Source organism: Syngnathoides biaculeatus, chromosome 9 (genome assembly GCF_019802595.1).
Source record: "Syngnathoides biaculeatus isolate LvHL_M chromosome 9, ASM1980259v1, whole genome shotgun sequence".
Classification (NCBI taxonomy): domain Eukaryota; kingdom Metazoa; phylum Chordata; class Actinopteri; order Syngnathiformes; family Syngnathidae; genus Syngnathoides; species Syngnathoides biaculeatus.
Window position 1 is genome coordinate 12,901,662 of NC_084648.1, and position 20,707 is coordinate 12,922,368.

A 20,707-nucleotide genomic window follows, 5' to 3' on the forward strand; every position below is an offset into this window, starting at 1 on the left:
TCAAGAAGACTACAAATTATCAGACAAGGTTTAAGATTCTAAATTAGTGTTTCAACCCTGAGTTTCACACTCAAACAAAGGTTTGGGTTTCAAATTAGGTGTTTCAAGACAGGGTTTAAAACCTGGATTCCGTTCAAACAACGATTAGGGTTTCAAGACTCAGTTCTAATTTCAGACAAGAGTTAGTGGTTCAAATTAGGGTTTGAGCCTGGGTTTCATTTACTGTCAAAGTTTAGTTTTTCCAGTTAGAGTTACAAGTTTTTTTAAAGGGTTTGAGACAAGGGATGAGTTTCAAGCCTGTGTTCCATCTTCAGATAATGGTTTGGAGGCCATATAATGTCAGAGCATTGTATTCAAAACTGAAAGGGCTAAAGCAGCATGAAGTCGCAAACTATCATGTTCAATATCGTGCTTTTTTTTTTTTTTGTTTTGGTGGGGTTTTTTTGTTTTTTTGTTTTGTTTTTTTAAATTAAGGGAAGAAGACTGGCCTACCTCCTCCACGCTTGAACGTCCGTCTCGATGGCAAAGAGCAAGTCTGTCAGGAGGCGCTGATGCATGTGGGACCAGCGGAATTCGGGGATGCGAAACATGGTGGACCGCGGTACCGAGGTTCCGCTCTCTTTGGACTGGGCGGAGGAAGCCGCACCGGCTGCTGTCGTCACAGTTTGGCTTATCGCCTGTAGACACCACAATGACATTATATGAGGTATACTGTTTTTAAAGCCTGACTTTTTGTTTGTATATAAGTAAGTGAGCGGATAACCCTGGCCTGCACTAACTTTCTCCAGGCTGAGTCCACATCCATGTGGAAGTGGGGGGTTTTTGTGTTAGGTAACTGCATGCAACTATACACAAATCTACTACCCTTGATGACAAACTATGATTCGGCGGCCGGGTGAAGTGCTGCCTCCACCAGTGAAAATACAATGCAATTTGTATGTGTACGTCATTTACTGGGAATGAGATATTGTTAAATTGTCCATTGGTGCCTTTGGGTAACCACCGTTCAGTTTTAATTTGTACACAGAGTTGTGAAGATCAGCCTTGGAGATTTGTTGCTACACACTTTCAATGGGAAAGAGAATACCCTAATAAAAGCCACAATCCCAACACTGAGGAGCTCTCACTAAGTCGAAATGCCCTATTATTTAATAAAAAAAATAATTTGGTTACTTTGTGAAGTGCTGCCTCTACCTCCGAAAATACTATAAAATATTTATGGGTATCCGCTGTACGACAGGGTACAAGATTTAATTTACAGTAGTTTTTAAATTGTGAAAGGTTTAATATGTCTGCATTAATTAAAACTTGATGAAAAAGATACATACTGTTGAGGGTGCCTCCTTCATTTCCAGCCTCTCCGTATCTAAAGCTACATTAGCCACATCCAGTCGGGCTATTTTGATCTCTTTCGTCTTCTGGCCAGTGGCGCTTCTACCTGGGGCACCAGTAGAGGATTCTTCCCCGCTGGTGGCTGTCTCTTGACTTGGTGAGATCGGGTCTGACCCTTCCAGAGTCTGCTGGTCTGTAGAGGACGCTGAGGGCTGCTGGTCTAGTGTTGTGGGTTCCTCTTTTGGTGGGTCTATCACATTTTGTTCAGGGGTTTCAGCTGCTGTGGTTTCCATACGCTCAGATACCAGTTTATCTCCATTTTCTTCATTGTTTTCTTCTAAAGCGACTTCCTGCATCTCACATACTTCCTGGTTCACGTCATGGTCTCTGTTTTTTTCTATCGCATCCTCTTCAGTTGCAGCAGAGGTGTACGACGACTCCTCTTGGGTGTCGTCAACGAGGTCGCTGACAGAGGACGCGTCCACCAAATCCTCGTTGAAGACTGAGTCACCACCCGGCAAGCTGTTATCAAGATCACCCGCCAACTCGGGAGACATATGGTCGCCGTCCTCTTTGGCAGCTCCTTCACTTGTAGAGTCTTTGTCTTTAGCAACTTCTCCCTCAACTGTTACAGGAGCTTCATTCTTAGGTGGCTCCGGTAAATTATCAGCCTTCTCAGTCTCAATTGATTCCTGCTGGGTTGTTTTTTCACACTGTTCTTCTAGGTTTTTGGTTGGAATCCCAGCAGCTTTTTGAGAAGCCTCCTGAGCCGATCTCTGCTCATCCTCGACCACCTCTTGTGACACAGTGATGGAGGACTTCAGCAGAACAGACGTCTCAGCGAGGGTTTCATCCACCGTGAGCTCGATGACAGTAGAAGGGGGCCCATTGGTGCAGTCTGAGGTCTCAGAGCTCTGGCCGATTCCGGAAATGGTTCTGATGGTGGAGAGAGACCCGGCAGATTCCTGCCGTTGGTACTGGCGGAACATGTGGGACAGGTGCTCCTTGTGCTGCTCGAAGGCGACCTGCAAAAACAGAAATGCATCGCACCGAATTTTTGGTTACATCACGTCATATCGTATCGCATCAAAGCAGACTAAACTTCACTGCCTAGTGGAAATGAAACCTAATCTTCCATTGGAATATTTGCGTTAATAAAGTTAAATTATCATTTTGTATCAATTCCCACATCAGATTGCATCATGTCCTATGTTGCACTGTATTGAATCATACAGATCAAACCAAACCGCACTGCTTAGTGGAAAATGCTTGTTTTCAGTTTATTTAGTATAGTATATTTTAGTATAAAAATTGAGATTGATGTCACATTGCATACTACTCAAATCATAAAATATTGCATCCTTAACATCTCTCAGAGGATTATTTAGTCTCTCCATCTTTCATATCATATTGTATCATGTTCCATCATAGCATGTAGTATCACAAAAAAAATCATAAATCAAAATACACGTCATACCATATTGTAACCTACTTGATCATACCGCACGGTATAATCTTTCCTGTCTTTACCAGATTCTTCTATATTGTTTTCTTGTTGTGTCATCTAATGTTTTTTTTTATGGGATGACTACTGTAAGACTGTTTACAAAAAGCCATAGGAAGACAAACTGAACAATGTGATACGATAATAATGATGCAAAACAATGCCAAACGATTTGATTACGAAACAATAAGTTAAGATAAAATGAGACAAGATTGCGGCACAACACTTCAAAGTAAATCCAAAATGCATATATTTCCTAAAATGTTCTGAGTACAGAGGTAACTATCATTTCCACTTCGGAGGGTGAGGGTCATTATCACACCAGCTTGGGGTAACTGTGCCTTAACGCCACGAAATCCTGCTCTGATGCAACATTTTCCCCTTTCTTACTGGCAATTATTAAAGACCTATTAACCCCAATCAGTCCGGCTAGCATCAGAGAGCGCTGGATGGACCAGACTGTTTGTCCATAACCACAATGTCGGCCGGTGGAATTTTGGGAAGAAGCTGCACTTGTAGGCAGTCATGGATTAGTGGCAGATTCTATTAGCACAGCGCGGGTGCATGTCCGGCCAGCATTGGCAAATCCTCCCACGCCTAATTCAAGAACACGCATTAATCATTGGGGCTGCAGGACAGAAAGTCAAAGATGGTGGTGGAAGGGGGAGTTCTCAGTGAAACTAAACCCACTTTGCACTTTTTTTTTTTTAAACCAGAGGCCATTTGAACAGCAGGGAATAAGAGAGGGGTGAAGGGCTAAGAAAATGAATAAAACCGGAACCAGAGGAATAAAGAAAGGTGAGTAATAGAATGTGAAGAAAGCATAGCTTTGAAGAAAGCGAAGCTGATTGTTTGTAATTAATTAGGCGTTATTGTTCTAAATTAGCCTGCGACACGGCTGCTCATTAATCTTCTGCAATGCAAATCAGTGACTGGTAATCCATAGCTTCCTCTCGAGTACAGCAGGAGTTGTGGTTCAGCCCCCACCACTCTGTAGTTTTCTCTCGATTTTTAGAGCCACCGCGCTATTAGTTTGGCCTTAATTGGACGTAAAGCGGTTTTCACAATTAAATGGCTGGATTCCCGGTGCTGTGGAAATGATGTGGCAAGACATTGTACTCGAATGGGGTTGGGGTGATCTATTTTCGCACTTAAATTTTAGGGTAACTGCAAAAAACAAAAACAAAAATTCAATGCAGCTGTTCTAACAAGATAAAGAGGAGACTCGGGCTACATGGTGGGACACAATGCAATAACATTGACAGACACTGTGCCTCACTTCCGATGAGCATCGTGGTTCCTTTCACTCAGGAGTGCAATCCGGTTTGGTATGGAAAAGTATTGTATGGTACAGTACGGACTGGTACAGTACGGTAGATGGTCCAGGCAGCATTGAATACATTGTCAAATCAAAACAATTTAATTCAGGATGTCATTATGATACAATGTAATGTGTTCAGTAAAATGTGTCGACAGCGGAAGTCAGGGATGCATTTCAGCTAAGCTGTTTGGTTTGGTTCCGTTCGAAGAGAGGGCGATTGGGGTTACATGGGCTTCTATTTCGATTACAATTGTTTTAGAAGATCCATATAAACACTTCAATTGGAATGAAAAGGCCAAAATGGAATGGGATTTTGTTCGGTTTCACAGGGGTGGAATGTTGCTTTTGCCAAATTGCACCGTCTATGAATGCTCTGTCTTGACAAAATGCACAAAAAAATGCACAAAAACATCATTAACGCATGTAAATATGGCAGCTTCCAACCAGAGCTCATACGGGACAGATATCTCGTTTTACATTATGAACTTGTAACTTTATCTGTTTTAATCAAACAGTTTTCTTAAGACTGAAAACAATCCCAAGTACTGTGCGACAGAGAGGGCGGACCCCCATCTTGATAAATAATGTGACGGTTAGGTCAACGTGCGCATGTCACACAAATCTTCCAATTGCATTTACTGCACATTAATCCAACAGAGAATAGAATCAAGTCACATGTAATCACTTCAGAAGAGCTCTTCAATTGGAATTATTAAAAAAATAATAATCTGCATTAGTGTGGACCCCTGGATACTCTCCTTTCAGAATGGAGCTGCAGATATTTTTCACATTTTTTTGTTTTTATTTTCACTCTTTGCATACCCCACACTACAGGATAATCTTTCAGCAAGATTTGATATGAATTTTGCTTACTTCAATCGCAAGGGTAAAAAAATTCTGCAATTTGGCCTGATACTTGGGAGGTGTGTATCCCCCTTTGCTGGCTATATTTTTATTTCACATCAGAAATCAGGAAGTCTGTGGTCCAGCCCAATATATGATCATCTGCCCTGACCATTTTCCAAGCTCATTGGGGAGGCAAAAAAAAAAACTCCTCTTAACTTGTCCCACAAGACAGGACAATCAATCAGGAGAAATGCAATAATTGTGGTTTTGGTGAGTTTGATTCGCAAAGGGTGAAAATGTCTCAAATTTAGCACAACTATTAATAGTGTGTGTCCATTTTGCCAAGTTTTCGATTACACGTCACAATCACAGAACACACTGTTTATCCCAACTCAGTGTTGACCACACGCAAGGATTTCTTATAAAATAACTCACAGGTTTAACATAATTGATGGCCCGACCGTTTCCCAAGAAGATTGGGGCGCAAGAATTTGCTCATCACACACACAACAAAAACAAGAAATTGAGTTGAGCAAAAACACATACACAGTGAAGACCCTCTCGAACGTCTGGTAACAATTCAAGCTAAGCTTAGCTCCTTCCTGACACACAAAGATTGTACTTCTTTAACACTAATGACTACTTTCCTATTATACAGAGGTATGCCACCATCTCGTGGCAAGTTAGTTTTTTTGTTTTTTTTTTCATTTCTCAATATCCAAGACACTGCTGATAGTTACATATATAATATGTATCGTTGTTTTATTGTATATAGGAATAAGGATTATTTAATTTATTATTACATTTGTGTAATATTATATAGATCTACATTTAAAGTAATAGTGATTAGGATTGTCTGGAAGTAGAGCTAGGGCTATGACCAAACATTTTTACTTCCTACACCTTTTCAAAAATATGTACGATTTAACCTGATATTTGTTTTGTTGTTCTTTTTCTCAATTGCTCGAAATACAGTTTTCAAGCAATCAATCAGAAGTACACAAATATTCCCGAAACACCAAAAGGTGATTATTTTTTTTAACTAAATAACAGCGGATAAGGACAATAAAAGCAAACAGACAAACCCAAACCGGTGAACTGCAAATATGCAGGGTTTTACAGTACCAGAACAAAAGAGGCTCGTGGTAAACACACCTCGTGATACGTCGTCTTCAATTTTTACCGTGTTTGACGCCACAGAAACTAAATCATGAAGTGGGAACATATTTCCGAATGAGTCTATGCTCTCATGAGGATTGCTAGTATTTATGAGGCTTGGCTCTTCCAACGGGTCCCGTGCCACTCCGATGAATATTCAATGGGTTTGGATAGGAGAAGGGCTTCCTCGAGAGGGAAAAGGCGAGAACGTGCGCCTGGCGACTCGTTTTCAAAGACACACACACACACACACACACGCACTCACTCACACATTCACATGAAGGCACAGAGCCCTGCAGCAGTGGGAGGAGAGAGCAACAGTGACAAACAGCTTCAGCGCTACAAAGGTGGCAGGAAATCTATCAAACGGGAAAATAAAATTGCAATTGAGTTTCTTTAGCTTTTTATAGCACATACATGTACCTTTTGTGGCGAATCAGAGCACTTGTATGGCTGTGTGTGTGTGTGTGTGTGTGCGTGTGCGTGCGTGCGTAGTGGAGAGTCTGACAATCGCCACACAAAGGGTTTTTGTTTTTATAGGCTTTATGTTGTTGTTGCCTTGTTGCTTTTAATAAGATTACACAAAATATAATATTACATTAGGCTTTATGAATGTGTTACGGGCAAAAAAAAAAATTAAAATATTAAAATGATTGACCTTCTGAATCAAGGTTTTCCTGAAATTTGAACACCGCTGACAGGGTTACTTCATTTCTCAGTGAATAATGCATTGTAAGAATAAATGTTGTGAATTCCACTGGGGACACAACACAGCTCACTGGAAAGTAGTGGAATCATTCCTTCACCTGATCAATAGTGAGATACAATGATAATAATACATTTTTACATAGACAATTAAACATGTCAATTGTATGAAATTATTTTGTTAAATTTGAAAACAAACAGCTACTTATAATATGTAATAAAAAAAATACTTGTTTTAAATTTAATTTGGTCTTGGTTGAACATAACCTTTAAATCTATAAAACAAAAATGTTTGGCATTTAATTACAATAATAGAAAAACATGAATGTAACAAAGGTTATAATTAAAACTCATTAAAAATGTACATTTAAAGTAATAAATTTATAAATTGGAAAAAATGCCCCGTGCAATTTTTTAAATACTTAAAAAAATGAAAATTACAAATGAAAAATATACTGATGTGTTTTAAAGTCATTGAATTATACTGCTTAATAATAATTCAAGTTATATAGATGAACGACAAGAGCCACTAGTGCATGCATTCAATCATTGATTTTGGTCCGGAGGCACTTTGGAGCCACACAGCATGCCTGTGCCCCCTACAGGTTACAAACACTACCTGCACCCACACTGTGCAAAGGGGTGCCTCAAATCACAAGCACATCTTTAACTCACTCTTCACTCTGGCGGGGCTTTTAATTCCCCCCACCCACTCACCCAAACCACAATCCCACACCGTCCCACTGTTAGTTCACAGTGTTGGAACAGACGAGCGTAATGCGATAGCCACAATGACTTTCTTCAAGCGTTATACTGCGCTTTTTGCAAATAAGAACTGCCAGCGGTTTATTTTCATCTATGAATGAAAGGTATTCTATATGTAAATAAAGACCCGGGAGAAGTTGATTGACTGCTCGTACTGCCGTTTTGGTTTTAGTGTTAATCTAATGAGACGATTTAGTTAGGATGGAAGGTAAGCTTATTTCTTGGTGCAAATCAAATGATGTACATGAAAGTTGATGTGAAGGCCAGAAACCAGACCTAAATCCAATGGAAGAATTGCAGAACTGTACACAGGAAAATGAAAAATCCTTGGTGGAGAAAATAATGAAAACTATGCCATGATTGAGCAATAAAGCTGTGTAACTTGTGCTGGTGTGAGGGCCATAATTAGCTCTCTGACCTTGGCGTGGGTGATGGACAGGGTGTCCACCCAGACGCGCCAGCCGCCCCACTCGTACTTGACAGCGTGGTAGAGCAGGATGCGGAAGACGGCATACACCATCTCGGTGACTTTCTGCTCCTCGCTGTTGCGCGGGCTAATGAAGGACAGCGACAGCATCCACTCCTGCCACACGGAGCACTGCAGTAGGCTCCTTTGGTGAGAGACGGCGTTAGGAGACCGTGCGCGCCTGAGTATGTGTGCGTGCGCATGTGCGCGTTACCTGCGGTTCTCTCGGCTGTTGTTGAACAGCTTGATCATGTCTGACAAGAAAACCTTGCGCACCTCCATGGTCTCTGACGACACCGGGGAATTCTTCAGCAAAGCGGCAATAACCTTCAGGATCTCTAAAAACGATACATAAATGTTGTGAAAGAAAAAAAAGGAAAATACTTTACATTTGAACAAAAATCTAAATATTGGAATAATATTGTATTTTGAGAAAATAATTTAGATTTCTCATGAAAAAAAAACAATATTACAATTTAAAATTTGAGTTCACCTTGTTGAAAATAAAATAAAATCACTCAATAATAGTCTTAGTCATCATATCCAACCTTTCATTTTCAAAGCCGCTTATTCTCACAAGAGTCGCAGGAGCCTATCCCACCTAACTTCGGGCAAAAGGTGGACTACAACCTGGACTGTTCGCCAGTCAGTCATATCATGTAATAGGTCAAATGCTTTACCTATCATGCAAAAGTTTTTTTTTTTTTTTTTTTTTTTTCCCCAGAAAGCTCAATATTAAGATTATAAAAGTTACCTTGAAGGAAAAAAGTGATTGCAGGAACAAAATTATATCCATTATATATGTTATTAGAGAAAATGTCTGAATTTAACAAATTTAAGGTGGATGTGCTTTTATTGTCATAACATTATGATTTAAGTCTTTTTTTTTTTTACATATACACAATATTTAAATCTGATTGGGGGTTAAGAAAACTGGAATATTAGAACAACATTGTGCTCATTCTTTTCTTGAACAAAGTTAAAAGAATATTTCAAGTATGATACATACCAAATAAAAGTTATATCTCATTACAAAATCCAAATATTAAAGTTATTTTTGTACAATATTACAAATATAAAGTCACAATATAATCATCACATCATAATATTACCAATATTATATAATTTTTCTGGAGAAAATTTCTGAATATGTTGAGAACACATTTTATCTTGAAAGAAAAAAAAAAAATTACAACATCTAAGTCTTTTAAAAACCAACATTTGAGAATCTTTCATTAATTATAGAATTTGGTTAACTCTTACTGTAGCCATTTTGAACAAAACTTTAACCATAGGACACACTGAACAGTGATTGTGTGGCTTAAATCCCGACTACACAGTGCATTAAATGCCAGGTTTTTGTGAATAAATTAAACATAAGATCATGATAAATAATTACAAAACTTTTTCCACAACTTTGATGCTGTGGAATCTCTCTGCGGACCATGGCTTATGCTGTAGACGTGACTACACAAACATCAGGAAAATCCGACTGAACATCAGAACTTTAAACAGTGGAAGATGTGTGCTGATACCCATTTTACATCCCCAGTAAAAAGAGGCTTTGTGCACTTGTGCAACTATATCATCTCTGTTGTCTGTTTTTACTTTCCCTCTCTAAAACATGTAGAATTTCTTGAATTGCAGAATCTTTTGGTCACAATGACAGAAAAAGTTTTGAAATGATTTTTGTCTCCTTTTACATCACAAAAACCGAGCATTTCAACGAGGCTGTGTAGACTTTTTATATCCATTGTCGGAACTCGATTGGAGAAAACCTGCAAATCTTTCAGGAACAAACTATCCAAACTCAAAAAAATGGCCATACAGAAGAGAATATTTAATGTATAAATGAGATTTCAGAGTAATGCTTAAAGTATTACTTGGGCCCTTGTGAAATGTATGGTCAGTTTAAATAAATTACCAAAACAATGTTAGTTGTTGGAGGTAACAAAGGTCTCTTTAGACCTTGATGTTGACCGTCTCCCCGTAGGTCCATCGTCATTTCTTCTCTTTAAAGCACACAAATTATGATTTGCTGAACCTTCACCGCCAGAAAATTACCCTCCCAAGAGGACACGGTGTGTTCCCTCCGTCTTGTTTTTCAAAGTTAATTTGAGGGAAACAGCACTTCCTCTGTGCCGTTTGATTGCCTCTGACAATCGTGAAGACTACAATCAGAGGGCTGTTTTGAGACTTTGTCACAGATTAAAATCAAGAAAAGGCACAGAAAAAGAAAAAAAAAAAAAAAAACAGACCAGCGCTCATATAAAGTGATCTGGCCCGGCTGGGACGCTTTTTAGTGGAGCCGTGGCTGCACATAATCAGCGTGGGACTGCAGCCGGACTTTGTCACATTAAAGACGTTCGCTTAAGCTTGTGCCAGAGCCTTTTTGGAAAAAGATGTACTGACTGACTGACTGCATGTGTTCCTCTGTAGAAATATGAAAGAGGGAGAGATCGCGCAAAACGAAAAAAAAAAATGTCAAAGAGAGCCATAACAGAACACAAAAGGGTCCTTGGTTTTTGAAAGAGTTCCGATCCAGTTTTACTCAGTCAAAAGTTAGACTTTTATGGGACTAAATTGAAGCTAAGGCATCTATTTTATTCAGATTTTTCAGTAGAGTACAGAGCTGTACAGAGTTTGTTACCGTCCCAATCTAGCCACACTTCTGCTCCGTAAACAAACACAGTGCAGCTCTATCTATCTAATCTACTTCAGAGAAATCATGGCTGGCAACATACGTGTGGAAGGATGTCAAACCTATTAACTCATTTGAGGGGGTGTGGTGAAATTGAAATAATTTCTGAAAAAGAAAGACAGGCAAGACAGGCGGTGATTTCAATAACGCAAAAGCACTTACGTGGGTTGATGATCTTCACAGTGGAGTCGGGATCCGGATGCTGTTTATGGATCACTTGTGTGCAAATCTGCTCAGTGAGGATCTAAACAGGGATCGCAGGAGTAAATAAACAATTCACTCACTTTGATATGCATAGTCCTCCATTGTTGTGTCATATCATAATACATGTATTGTTTTCTTGAAAGTAAGCTAACCTCAAAGAGCACATTGTAAGTGGTCATGGAGAACTGGGCCGAGTGGAGCATCAGGCGTTCCGTGAGCAGGGAGAAGAGACCATGACTCTGCATGACCTCAGACTTCCTCCTGATCAGAACAACATATTAAAAAATGGAGAACTTCAAGGCACTAATCAGAAATATTGCAGAGCTATTGTTTTCTTGTAAAACAAATGCAGAAATTACAGTAAATATTCACCCTTCTATTGTCATTATGATGCTGTGAATTCAAAGTAAACATATCAGTCCATGTATATTAATGTAATGGGAAAATAGGTTAAAAAATCTAATCATTTTGCTTAACTATATTTGGACCTATTTAATCCTTCAATCAATTCTGTGAAAAACTACATCACGAAAACCGTACTAAAACTACTAGGAGAAATACAGACTTCATCTCCCATTTGAGGAAGGGGGAAATTGATATAAAAACATTCTACATAATTTATTTTTAAAAAAATGTTTTAATTAATTTATAATTGTTTTTATAAGTTAAGTTTTTGTCGGGGGAAAAAAAGAAAAGATTTAATGGCTTTACTAAATTGCATTCGTACAGTAAAGGCCTCTGGAATAGATGCCTGTTACTCTGCAGTTGAGTGCTGCCCTGGGCAGTTCTATGAGGAAATAGTTTATATTCATTTGAACAATGTGTTCTGCACATTGAATACAATCATGAGAGACAATATACTTACTTAGGTGTCAAATGTCTGATGAAGTATCCCAACACTTTGAGCGTCTGCACTCTTATCCCTTCACTTTTGGATGCCAGAAGCTTGTAAATCACACTACACCAAAGACCAGGAATGGAGTATTTAATATTAAGCCAGGTGAAATATTAATAAAACTATGTGTCGTATTACTGCTCTACCGAATTCCGTTACGCTGGTCAAAGGCCTGAACCATGGATCCAGGGTGCTCTGACATCAGCGCTACCAGCAACTGCAGTACATCCATGAGGTTGTCATCCTGCCAGAAAAATACAAGGTATGTATGTATGCTTTGCATATGTGTCATATTTTATGATGTTATTATATGTATGCACCACATAAGAGTCCAATATTACAATAGATACACTGGGGATTTTGTTGGCTTGTGCTTTTCAGAGCAACAGTAAAGGAGGAAGTGTAGATCAATGATGCCATCTAGTGGTAGTCACGTATGCACACGCACCTCATGCATGGTGAGGAGGTAATTGAGGATGCTTTGGAGCTCATCTTCTTTCACACCGTGGTCCTGAATGACATTGAAGATAAAATCATCATTATTGCCACTGCTTTGCCAATATAAAAATATATTAATGGTAAAAAACAAAAACAAATCATCCATTTTCTATCGCAGGTGAGCTGGAGCTTATCTCAGCAGAAAGTGGGCGAGAGGTGAAGTAAGCCCAGGAATCGAAGGGTACAAAGAAAAACACGATCTACACTAACATGTACAATTTAGAGTCTGTAATAAAACATTCATGTTTTTTTGGAATACTTGGTTGAGGCAGTTCTATCTCATACAAACAGCAAATATGGCTGTCGTAAGCGTGTATGCTTTTAGCAACATGCAAATACATGAGCATTTGTTTTTAAGAAATTACACTGTGCCTTTGCCCATTCGCGGTTCACCGTTCACAGCTCCCGAATATTCGCGTATTTTGCTCTCCAAGTTTTTGTTTTGTCTTTTTAAATGCATCGTATTTTCACGATCAGAGAGGTCTTAAAATTCTCTTCTGAATAGACGAGGTGCCACATTAGACATGCCGCCTTACAATGTGGTGCACCTTATGTGCACACTGAGTTCCAACATTTTCAAATGTTGTGGTGTGACTTGCCCAACGAAGTATACTTAAAAACACTGATTACATACTGCGTCCATTAACAGATTTTGGTCATTCGCGGGGGTGTAAGGAACATAACCCCCGCGAATAAAGGGGGAACACTGTAGATTTGACTGCATTGCTCATATCATATTGTACTGAGCAGTGAAACCTCCTAACCAACCCTAAAATAGCATCTCTAGTCATTTCAGTGCTAATTGTTATCTATTATGCTATTGACAACGATGTATTTACATTAGCATCTGTTGTACAATTTTGGACTGAGCCACCAGACCATATCATATCCTGAAATTAAACCAATTAGCCAGTACTTTACAATACTTAGTAAGTTATGGTCTGTTATGTAATTTCATGGAATATACTTCTTGTACTATATTACTAATACTGTAAGGTCTTACATAAAAATGTAGCAGAAGTTTTTTGACTGAGCAGCCGGAACCTCTGTTATTATATCACAGTAAGGTTCTATCATTTCCTGTTCTGTTTAGCGCACATTTTGTTTGCCATCACTGATACACTTTGTGTGATGGAAGCAGCAAAAAGGCCAAAGACGAAGCAAAACATTTCTGGAGTTCACCTGCAAGATCTTGAGTGAGCAGAAATCACTAATGATGATGGTTTGAGTAAATGACACAGCTTGGTTGCCGTCCAAATTGTATAACATTGGTGGCATTCCACATTGGATGTTCCACTGCACATCCGCTAACTTACCTTCATTATAAGCTGCTTGACAAACAAAAGCAGAAAGGCTCGCAAAGAAAGCATTTCCTTTGGCCTCAAACCATCTGTAAAACATTGGAAGCGGACCGTTTGTCGACTGATTGTCATGAATGCCAAACGTTCAATCGGGAATTGTTACCCAGGCCTTTGGGCACGACGCCGCTACGGTCCTGCGGGTTGACCACCCAGTAGTAGTACTTGAGCGTGTGCATGACCTGCAGCACGGTGCCCACCCGGCGGATGGCGTTGTAGATAGTGACGGTGCTGATGAACTCGGTGGCCAGGTATGTGTACAGAGTCAGCTGCACCTGTGAAGGAGCAACAGCAGGTAAGGACCTAAATTCAGTGCACCTTTGGATTTAAGCAATAGGAAGCTTGTCAGTTGCCATATTTCACCAATAGAGGAATAGAGGTATTACTGTTGGGCAATATTTAAAGCTGGACATTCCCATCTTAAATTTCTTCTATTTGACATTCATGCACTGATTAAAAAAATACAGCCAGTTACTCAGCAGTTACTCAGTACTTGAGTAAGATTGAATGATATTTGAGTGGCTAATTACCCTTATTCAGTAAATTACTTGATTCATATTTTTCTAAAGCAACAGTATTTCTTAACATTTTTGGCCGCTCTGCCGAGCTCTGGTCTTGTACCAAATGTTGTTACCTTGGCGGGGGCATGGATCCAGATGGCAGGGTTAAACAGAATGTGGTCGCACAGCTGCTTCAGCAGCAGGATGCCATTCTGCAAGTTGCTCAGGTATCTGGAGAAGGCCAGAACGATGTCCAAGACGGCCCGCGTCACGTGCACCTTGGATGACTGCAGCAGGACAACAAAGGGAGTTGGGGTGAGGTGATAATGTCTGAAAACTCGCGAAGGCCGTTTGTCTAGCATACAAACACAGCTGTGTCCTTCAGATAAGTGGAAAATGCAAAATCAAATGAAATTTGTTTTTTGTATGATGGCGATGCACTGGGAATCCAAGCCTAGGTAACACTAAGCACTTTCATTTTCAAGTATACATGGGCTTAAAATAATATGGGCATCAAGACCATTTAGTATTATGAAGCGGTTTAATGTGCATTGTTTCAATTCCAATGATGTATTAAAGTTTTACCATTTTATTTATTTTTCATGGTTAAAAGTTGTGTAATACCAAAACTTTCCGAGACAAGATGGCAGACCTCTATAACATAACTTACTGAACATCCTTTTTTTTTTTAAAACTTTGCCAATTATTGAAATGATTATAAAGATGTAGCCACTAAAACTATTCTTTCAGTTGAGGAATGCAAGTAAATAATTTGACATCAGAATCAACAACTCACAATCTGATTTATTTTTAAATATTTTATATAACTTTTTTTCCTGTTCTGGAATTCAAGTTAAGTGGTTTCATCATTTCTTTATTACGAAATACTATTTTTTTTTTGGTGGGGTGATGTTCATTCTTGCCTTTTTGGATAGTCAACAACAAGGATGAATCTTCGAATGTTTCTTTTTGGAGTACATGATACGGTGCGAAAAGGGCCCCTGGATTTTAACCGACCTTCTCTAAACTGTATCCGATGACCAAGAAGCCTTTGCAGGCCAGGACCTGCTCTTGCATGGCCACAGAGTTCTTCAGCAGCTCCATCACAAAAGACAGCAGAGTGCAGCTAGGAGGCAAACACACACAGAGACAAAAACAGTCACAACAGTGACAGACAGTAACAATAATCTGTGTGAGCTGCTGCTGACAGAGCCTCGAGTGTGAAGGGGGCCGCACACGACATGTGATGTGATTTAATGAGGGTGTCGTGTCCCCGTCGTGCCGGTGGAACACACAGTGTCGCCTCGAGAAGGACAAATGGGAGAAGAGAACATAAGAGACATTCAGGTAATTATTGTGAAGCTAGCGTGCAAAAAAAAATATATATATATATTTGTGAAACTCAGTAGTGCCTCCTGGAAAAATTACCCCCATTGACACCGAATTGGGTGGACATGTCTATTATAACAGGATATATGAAAAAGTCACAGCAACCCATGCATGACATTGAGGAGGAAGTTGGCCATTTTGGTTTGAAGTATCCATTTTTGTGGCAAATATCAGGAAAAAAATGTGAAAAAAAATGGCACCTGTCACCAGAAGGTTTCTTAGACTCTTTATTGCTGCTTGTCACAAACGCTTTTGGGGGAGCTCAACATTCCCGTAATCTCTAATTTTCCAAACACAACTATTTGATTAGTAAAAAATATACTGTATACATATATATGTATTTTAGGAGTCTCCAACACTAACCCCCAAAACCCACTCAGTAGGACCTCCTGGAAAGTTAAAAAAAAAAAAAAAAAAAAAAAACCCTCAAAATTTTGATCTAACTGTTTTGCCGTATAAGCATATTAAAGCCCGGGACACACATGAAGATAATCAAGTTATTTTTATCCCCAGTTTTGCCACTTCCCAACCAAGGATGGAAAATGTTACATTTTATACTTTATAAAGTTATGATGATGGACTATATCCTCCAACCTGAGATGTGAGTAAACTTGTCCAGTCTTGAGAACTATACTCTAGCTCATTCAGGAGACTATAAAGTCTACTTTTGCAATGTCTCAAATATTTTCTATAACACTGTTTCCTCCTTTGTAGTTAAATTTTCACTTGAAAAAAATAAATCATATTCCCTACTCTTGTGTTTCCGCTTCCATGTTGCGGTTTGTGTTGTTGTCGTTTTTGCTAGTTTTGTTCTTCTTAGATCGCGCATGATCATGATTCTAGATTGCTGATGGAACAGAATCTTTGTATGTGGTGTGCTGTGATTTTAGAAACTAACACATTTAACATTCAAACAATGAAAAATATCCTTATGTGCACAAAGTCAAGAGATTACACTTTTTTTCCCCGCAAGAGTTATAGTCGACACACCATGTAGATGCACTCAGTATGATATAATACTTTACATGTGAACAGTATGTGCGTTTCCATAGTTACCAGACAGAGGTGTCCAGCTCGTGGCTGGAGGGCTGGCAGAAGTCAAGCTGCGCAAAGAGTGGGTAGAGGACCTGCACACCACCGATGGAGTGAATGCCACTCTGAATGGAGTGAGTCACCACCGCTTTCACATCCTGCACAAAAACACAAAGCCACATTGAAGTTCATGGCAATGATGATGTCCGGTGACATCTCGTGTTTGAATGGAGGGGGTGGGGGGGAAGAAAGCTTATTCACCACAACAATGCGTACATAGTCAATATTTTACAAAATGCTATGGTAATAAGTATTTTGACTTTTTGATATATAGGAAAAAAAGTAAACTTGTTGGACCATACTTGCAGCCATAAATTTATAGGTGCATTATATATTTAGATTCATTTGGAGGAGAAAATAAAACTAAGATTAGGTAGTAACCATTTTCATTAGGTGCGCTATTCAATAATCTAGATGTTTAAGAATATTTATATTTGCATTCAAATAAAAGAATAAAAATTATCTGTGTTTTATTGATCTAATTGTTTGTCCTCCTGAACTATTGGGAGCACTCTTTGCAATGGAGCCAAGCTACGGTTCAGATTGTAATCTAACAATGACATCACATGGCATTACGTCACATATACAGTATGATAGGTTACGCGAGCAAATATTGAAGCTCATTGTAATTGTTTCATCCTCATTGTTTTCATCATTTCTCACTGTGTGCTGTGTTGGCAGAAGGTTGCTTGAAAATCCAGGCAAAAAAAGCCCTTTTCCTGGATGAGAAGGAAAAGTCAAGGAGTTCTTCCGTGAAATGAGCAGTAAGAAATGTGCAGTTGTGTAATTGCGTGTGCGTATGCGTGTGCATGTGATGAAGTTTGCTACGTGTGAAAGTCGTGAGCGCCCTAATAAGCAGACCTGGAGGTGTTTCCAGCAGGTGAACTTGTTTCCACCTCTGTTCTAATGAGGCGGTTGCCGCCGCGGCTCTATTAAAAATTCTTGCGATCTGTATTAGGTAGGGGAAGAAGTGAATGAGTCCCAACAAAGTGTGCTCAAAATCATTCCATTATTCCCTACTTCCTAATCACTACATTTTTATAAAGTAGACTATACAGTTCACTCATCAGTCAAATTTTAAATACTTTTGGAACAATGGTACTATGGCTATATTATTTGAACTGTGTCAGCTGGTGAAAATATTGTAAGAAAAAAATATATAGCAGAATTATATTGTTTCAATATGTGTATTTTACAAAACTATACTGTACAAACAGTGCATTTCCTGGCAAGCCTTGTTGTGATGTGTTGCACAACTTTCATTCATACACTGTACTTTGGGTCAGAATTCCTTAATTTATTGATACTGGAAATCGAACACCACCACAAACAGAAAATTGGTTGGGGAGTTTTTAAATCGGTGCAAAGCATTATAGGATACTAGTGACCGTAGGTTTCTCATCACATTTCAAGATGCCATCCCAGGCATGAGGATTTCGGCAAATATGGTAACCGATCTTTTGGTTCCGTTGATTTTTGTCCTGGGAAACGGTGGGAAACGATTTTTCGGTTCCCATTGATAATGCTCATGGGAACCGGTTTTTACATGTACTTCAAAATAAAGCCTTAGCAGGCATGACTAGCGTTTGAGTGACCCGGATATGAATAACTCGACCTTGCGCATGCGTAGCGCAGAAGCGGAAACCGGTGCTGTTTGTAAACCACACTGACAAAGATGGGCGTTTTAATCATTAAAAATAAAGGGGTTCATGTAGGTTCGTTTTATACAGATTATTGTATTTCATTGAGAACTTGTTTTACATTCCACACATGGGCAAATTTTATTAAAAGTAAGCCCAGAGATCTGGGAAATAGACTTTCAGCTCCGTGTTTTCTCAGGCTGGATAACAACACGGTAACGGAACGATCGTTTCCGTGAAATGCTCATGCCTGCATCCATCACCCATCCATTTTCTTCCAGTTATCTGAAGTCAGTTCACAGGGGCAGTAACTATAGCAGGGGAGCTCATACTTTCCACTCCACAGTCACCTTCTCCAGCTCCTCCGAGGGGATCCCGAGGGATTCCCAGGAAGGCCGAGAGACTTAGTCTCTCCAACATGTCCTGGGGCATCCCCAGGGTCTCGTCCTGGTGGGACGTGCACAGAACACCTCACCAGGGAGGAGACTTGGAGGCATCCTAAACAGATGACCGAGCCACCTCATCTGGCTCCTCCTAATGCAGAGCAGCAGGGGCTGTACTCTGAGCTCCTCTCAGATGAATGAGCTTTTCACCCTCTCTCTAAAGAAGAGCCCAAACACCCTGTGTAGGAAACTCATTTCGGCCGCTTGTTTCCGGCATCTTGTTCTTTCGGTCACCACCCACAGCTCATGACCACAGGTGAGGGCAGGGATGTAGATTAACCGGTAAATAAGGAGCTTCGTGTTTCAGTTTAGCTCCTTCATCACCACAACGTACCGATATAAAATCCGCATTACTGCAGACCCTGCGCCGATCCATGTGGCGATCTCCTGTTCCATTCTCCCCAAATTGGGGGAATAAAACCCCAAGATATTTGAACTCCTCCACTTGGGGAATGCTCACATCCCTGACCTGGAGAGGACACCCCATCCTTTAACAACTGAGGACCATGGTCTCACATTTGGAGGTGCTGATTCTAATCCCAGCCGCCTCACACTCTTCTGCAAACTGCTCCAGTGAGAGTTCGAGATCATGGACTGATAAATCCACATAATCTGCAAAAAGCAGAGATGCAATACTGAGGTCAAACCACCTCTTTGCCTTGGCTGCGCCTAGAAATTCTGTCCAAAGAAGTTATGCTCCAACCCTCACCAGAAACAAGTGCATCTTACTGTTGGCAATGGGGACCAAACTCTGAAACTGGTCATACAGGGACTGAAGACCCTGTATGAGGTGGTTCAGTATCCCATACTCCCGAAGCACCCCCCACAGAACTCCCCGAGGGACACGGTCAAATACCTTCTCCAAGTCCACGAAACACATGTAGACTGGTTTTGGGCTGTAGTAAGGACACTACTGTTTCTAAATAACCTATACTAACTACATATTAGAACTGCACTTAAAAAAAAAAAATGGTAAACTCACTGTTGAGTGCACAGTTTAATGGACAGGAAGTAATTCCGAAACACAATTGCAGTGTACCTGGAGCATGAGCGCATGTGGAGAATGCACAAAAATGGAAGAATTGTCCTTTGGGGAGGATTCAAGGCAGAGCTGGGCGTCAGTGGCACGGGGGTTGTACGCAAAGGCAATGGCAGCAGACAGCTTGCCATCGTACAGTAGTGTCTTGTGGTGCTCAGCAAACAGGAGGTCGCTTTCGGCCTTGTGCTTGAATGTGCCCTGAGGAGCAATGAGGAGAGACAAGATGAGCAGGAGATGGAAAAAAACAAACACACTTCAGAGACAAATTGACAGCTGTCATTCCTCTTCGACCCTCATGTGGCTGAATAAATAACACTACTGAATAAATAACATGAGGCTACAACACCCGAAAATGACACCAGTAATCTTTATTGCCCCTAATGTTATTATGTCTATTACACTGAGCCATATTTTATTATATCTAGTGCAGATTTAAACTAGTTTTTGTTTTGGATGTTTACAGTTTTTGCATTTTGAATAATTTCCCTCACAGGTGTCAAAATCAGGGACCACTACAATTTTGTGTGGCCGGTAAACGCAAATCTTGCGCTGACTTCATGTTTCTTGCTAAAATACATCCATCAAGTTTCCGTACAGGTCATCCTCATTTAAAATACAACAGTTGTATATTGTTTTCACTTTTTGAAAGACTGAGATACATTATTTATTTTTTGTTATCAATCTCCCCTTTTAAAAAAATGTAATAGTTGAACAGGGTTTACCGGCTTCTGGTTTCAAAACAAGTTAGATCAATGTGTATTGTATATGTAATATGGGGCAATCATAAATATTTTTGGGTTCACAGTCACAATGGTCGGCTGAGAGAAACAACTACGATGTGGCCCACAACC

At 39.8% G+C, this 20,707-nt stretch overlaps 1 protein-coding gene across 4 annotated transcripts in view; it reads right to left on the reverse strand.

Annotated features, from left to right (window-relative positions):
- Positions 1-20,707, reverse strand: part of lrba (LPS-responsive vesicle trafficking, beach and anchor containing) — a 222,475-nt gene that overhangs the window by 176,495 nt on the left and 25,273 nt on the right. For 3 of the 4 annotated variants that reach the window (XM_061828985.1, XM_061828986.1, XM_061828984.1), the window contains exons 9-23: positions 19,857-20,054; positions 16,699-16,832; positions 15,271-15,379; positions 14,388-14,540; positions 13,860-14,028; positions 13,712-13,785; positions 12,346-12,408; positions 12,044-12,141; positions 11,868-11,960; positions 11,155-11,263; positions 10,961-11,042; positions 8,312-8,435; positions 8,050-8,242; positions 1,329-2,357; positions 493-677 (exon numbers count right to left, since the gene is read on the reverse strand). In XM_061828985.1, the coding sequence (XP_061684969.1) occupies positions 493-677; positions 1,329-2,357; positions 8,050-8,242; positions 8,312-8,435; positions 10,961-11,042; positions 11,155-11,263; positions 11,868-11,960; positions 12,044-12,141; positions 12,346-12,408; positions 13,712-13,785; positions 13,860-14,028; positions 14,388-14,540; positions 15,271-15,379; positions 16,699-16,832; positions 19,857-20,054 (2,813 nt within the window). Of the gene's footprint in view, positions 1-492; positions 678-1,328; positions 2,358-6,158; positions 6,412-8,049; positions 8,243-8,311; positions 8,436-10,960; positions 11,043-11,154; positions 11,264-11,867; positions 11,961-12,043; positions 12,142-12,345; positions 12,409-13,711; positions 13,786-13,859; positions 14,029-14,387; positions 14,541-15,270; positions 15,380-16,698; positions 16,833-19,856; positions 20,055-20,707 lie in introns of those variants that run through there. The other variant, XM_061828987.1, reaches the window with a different exon arrangement.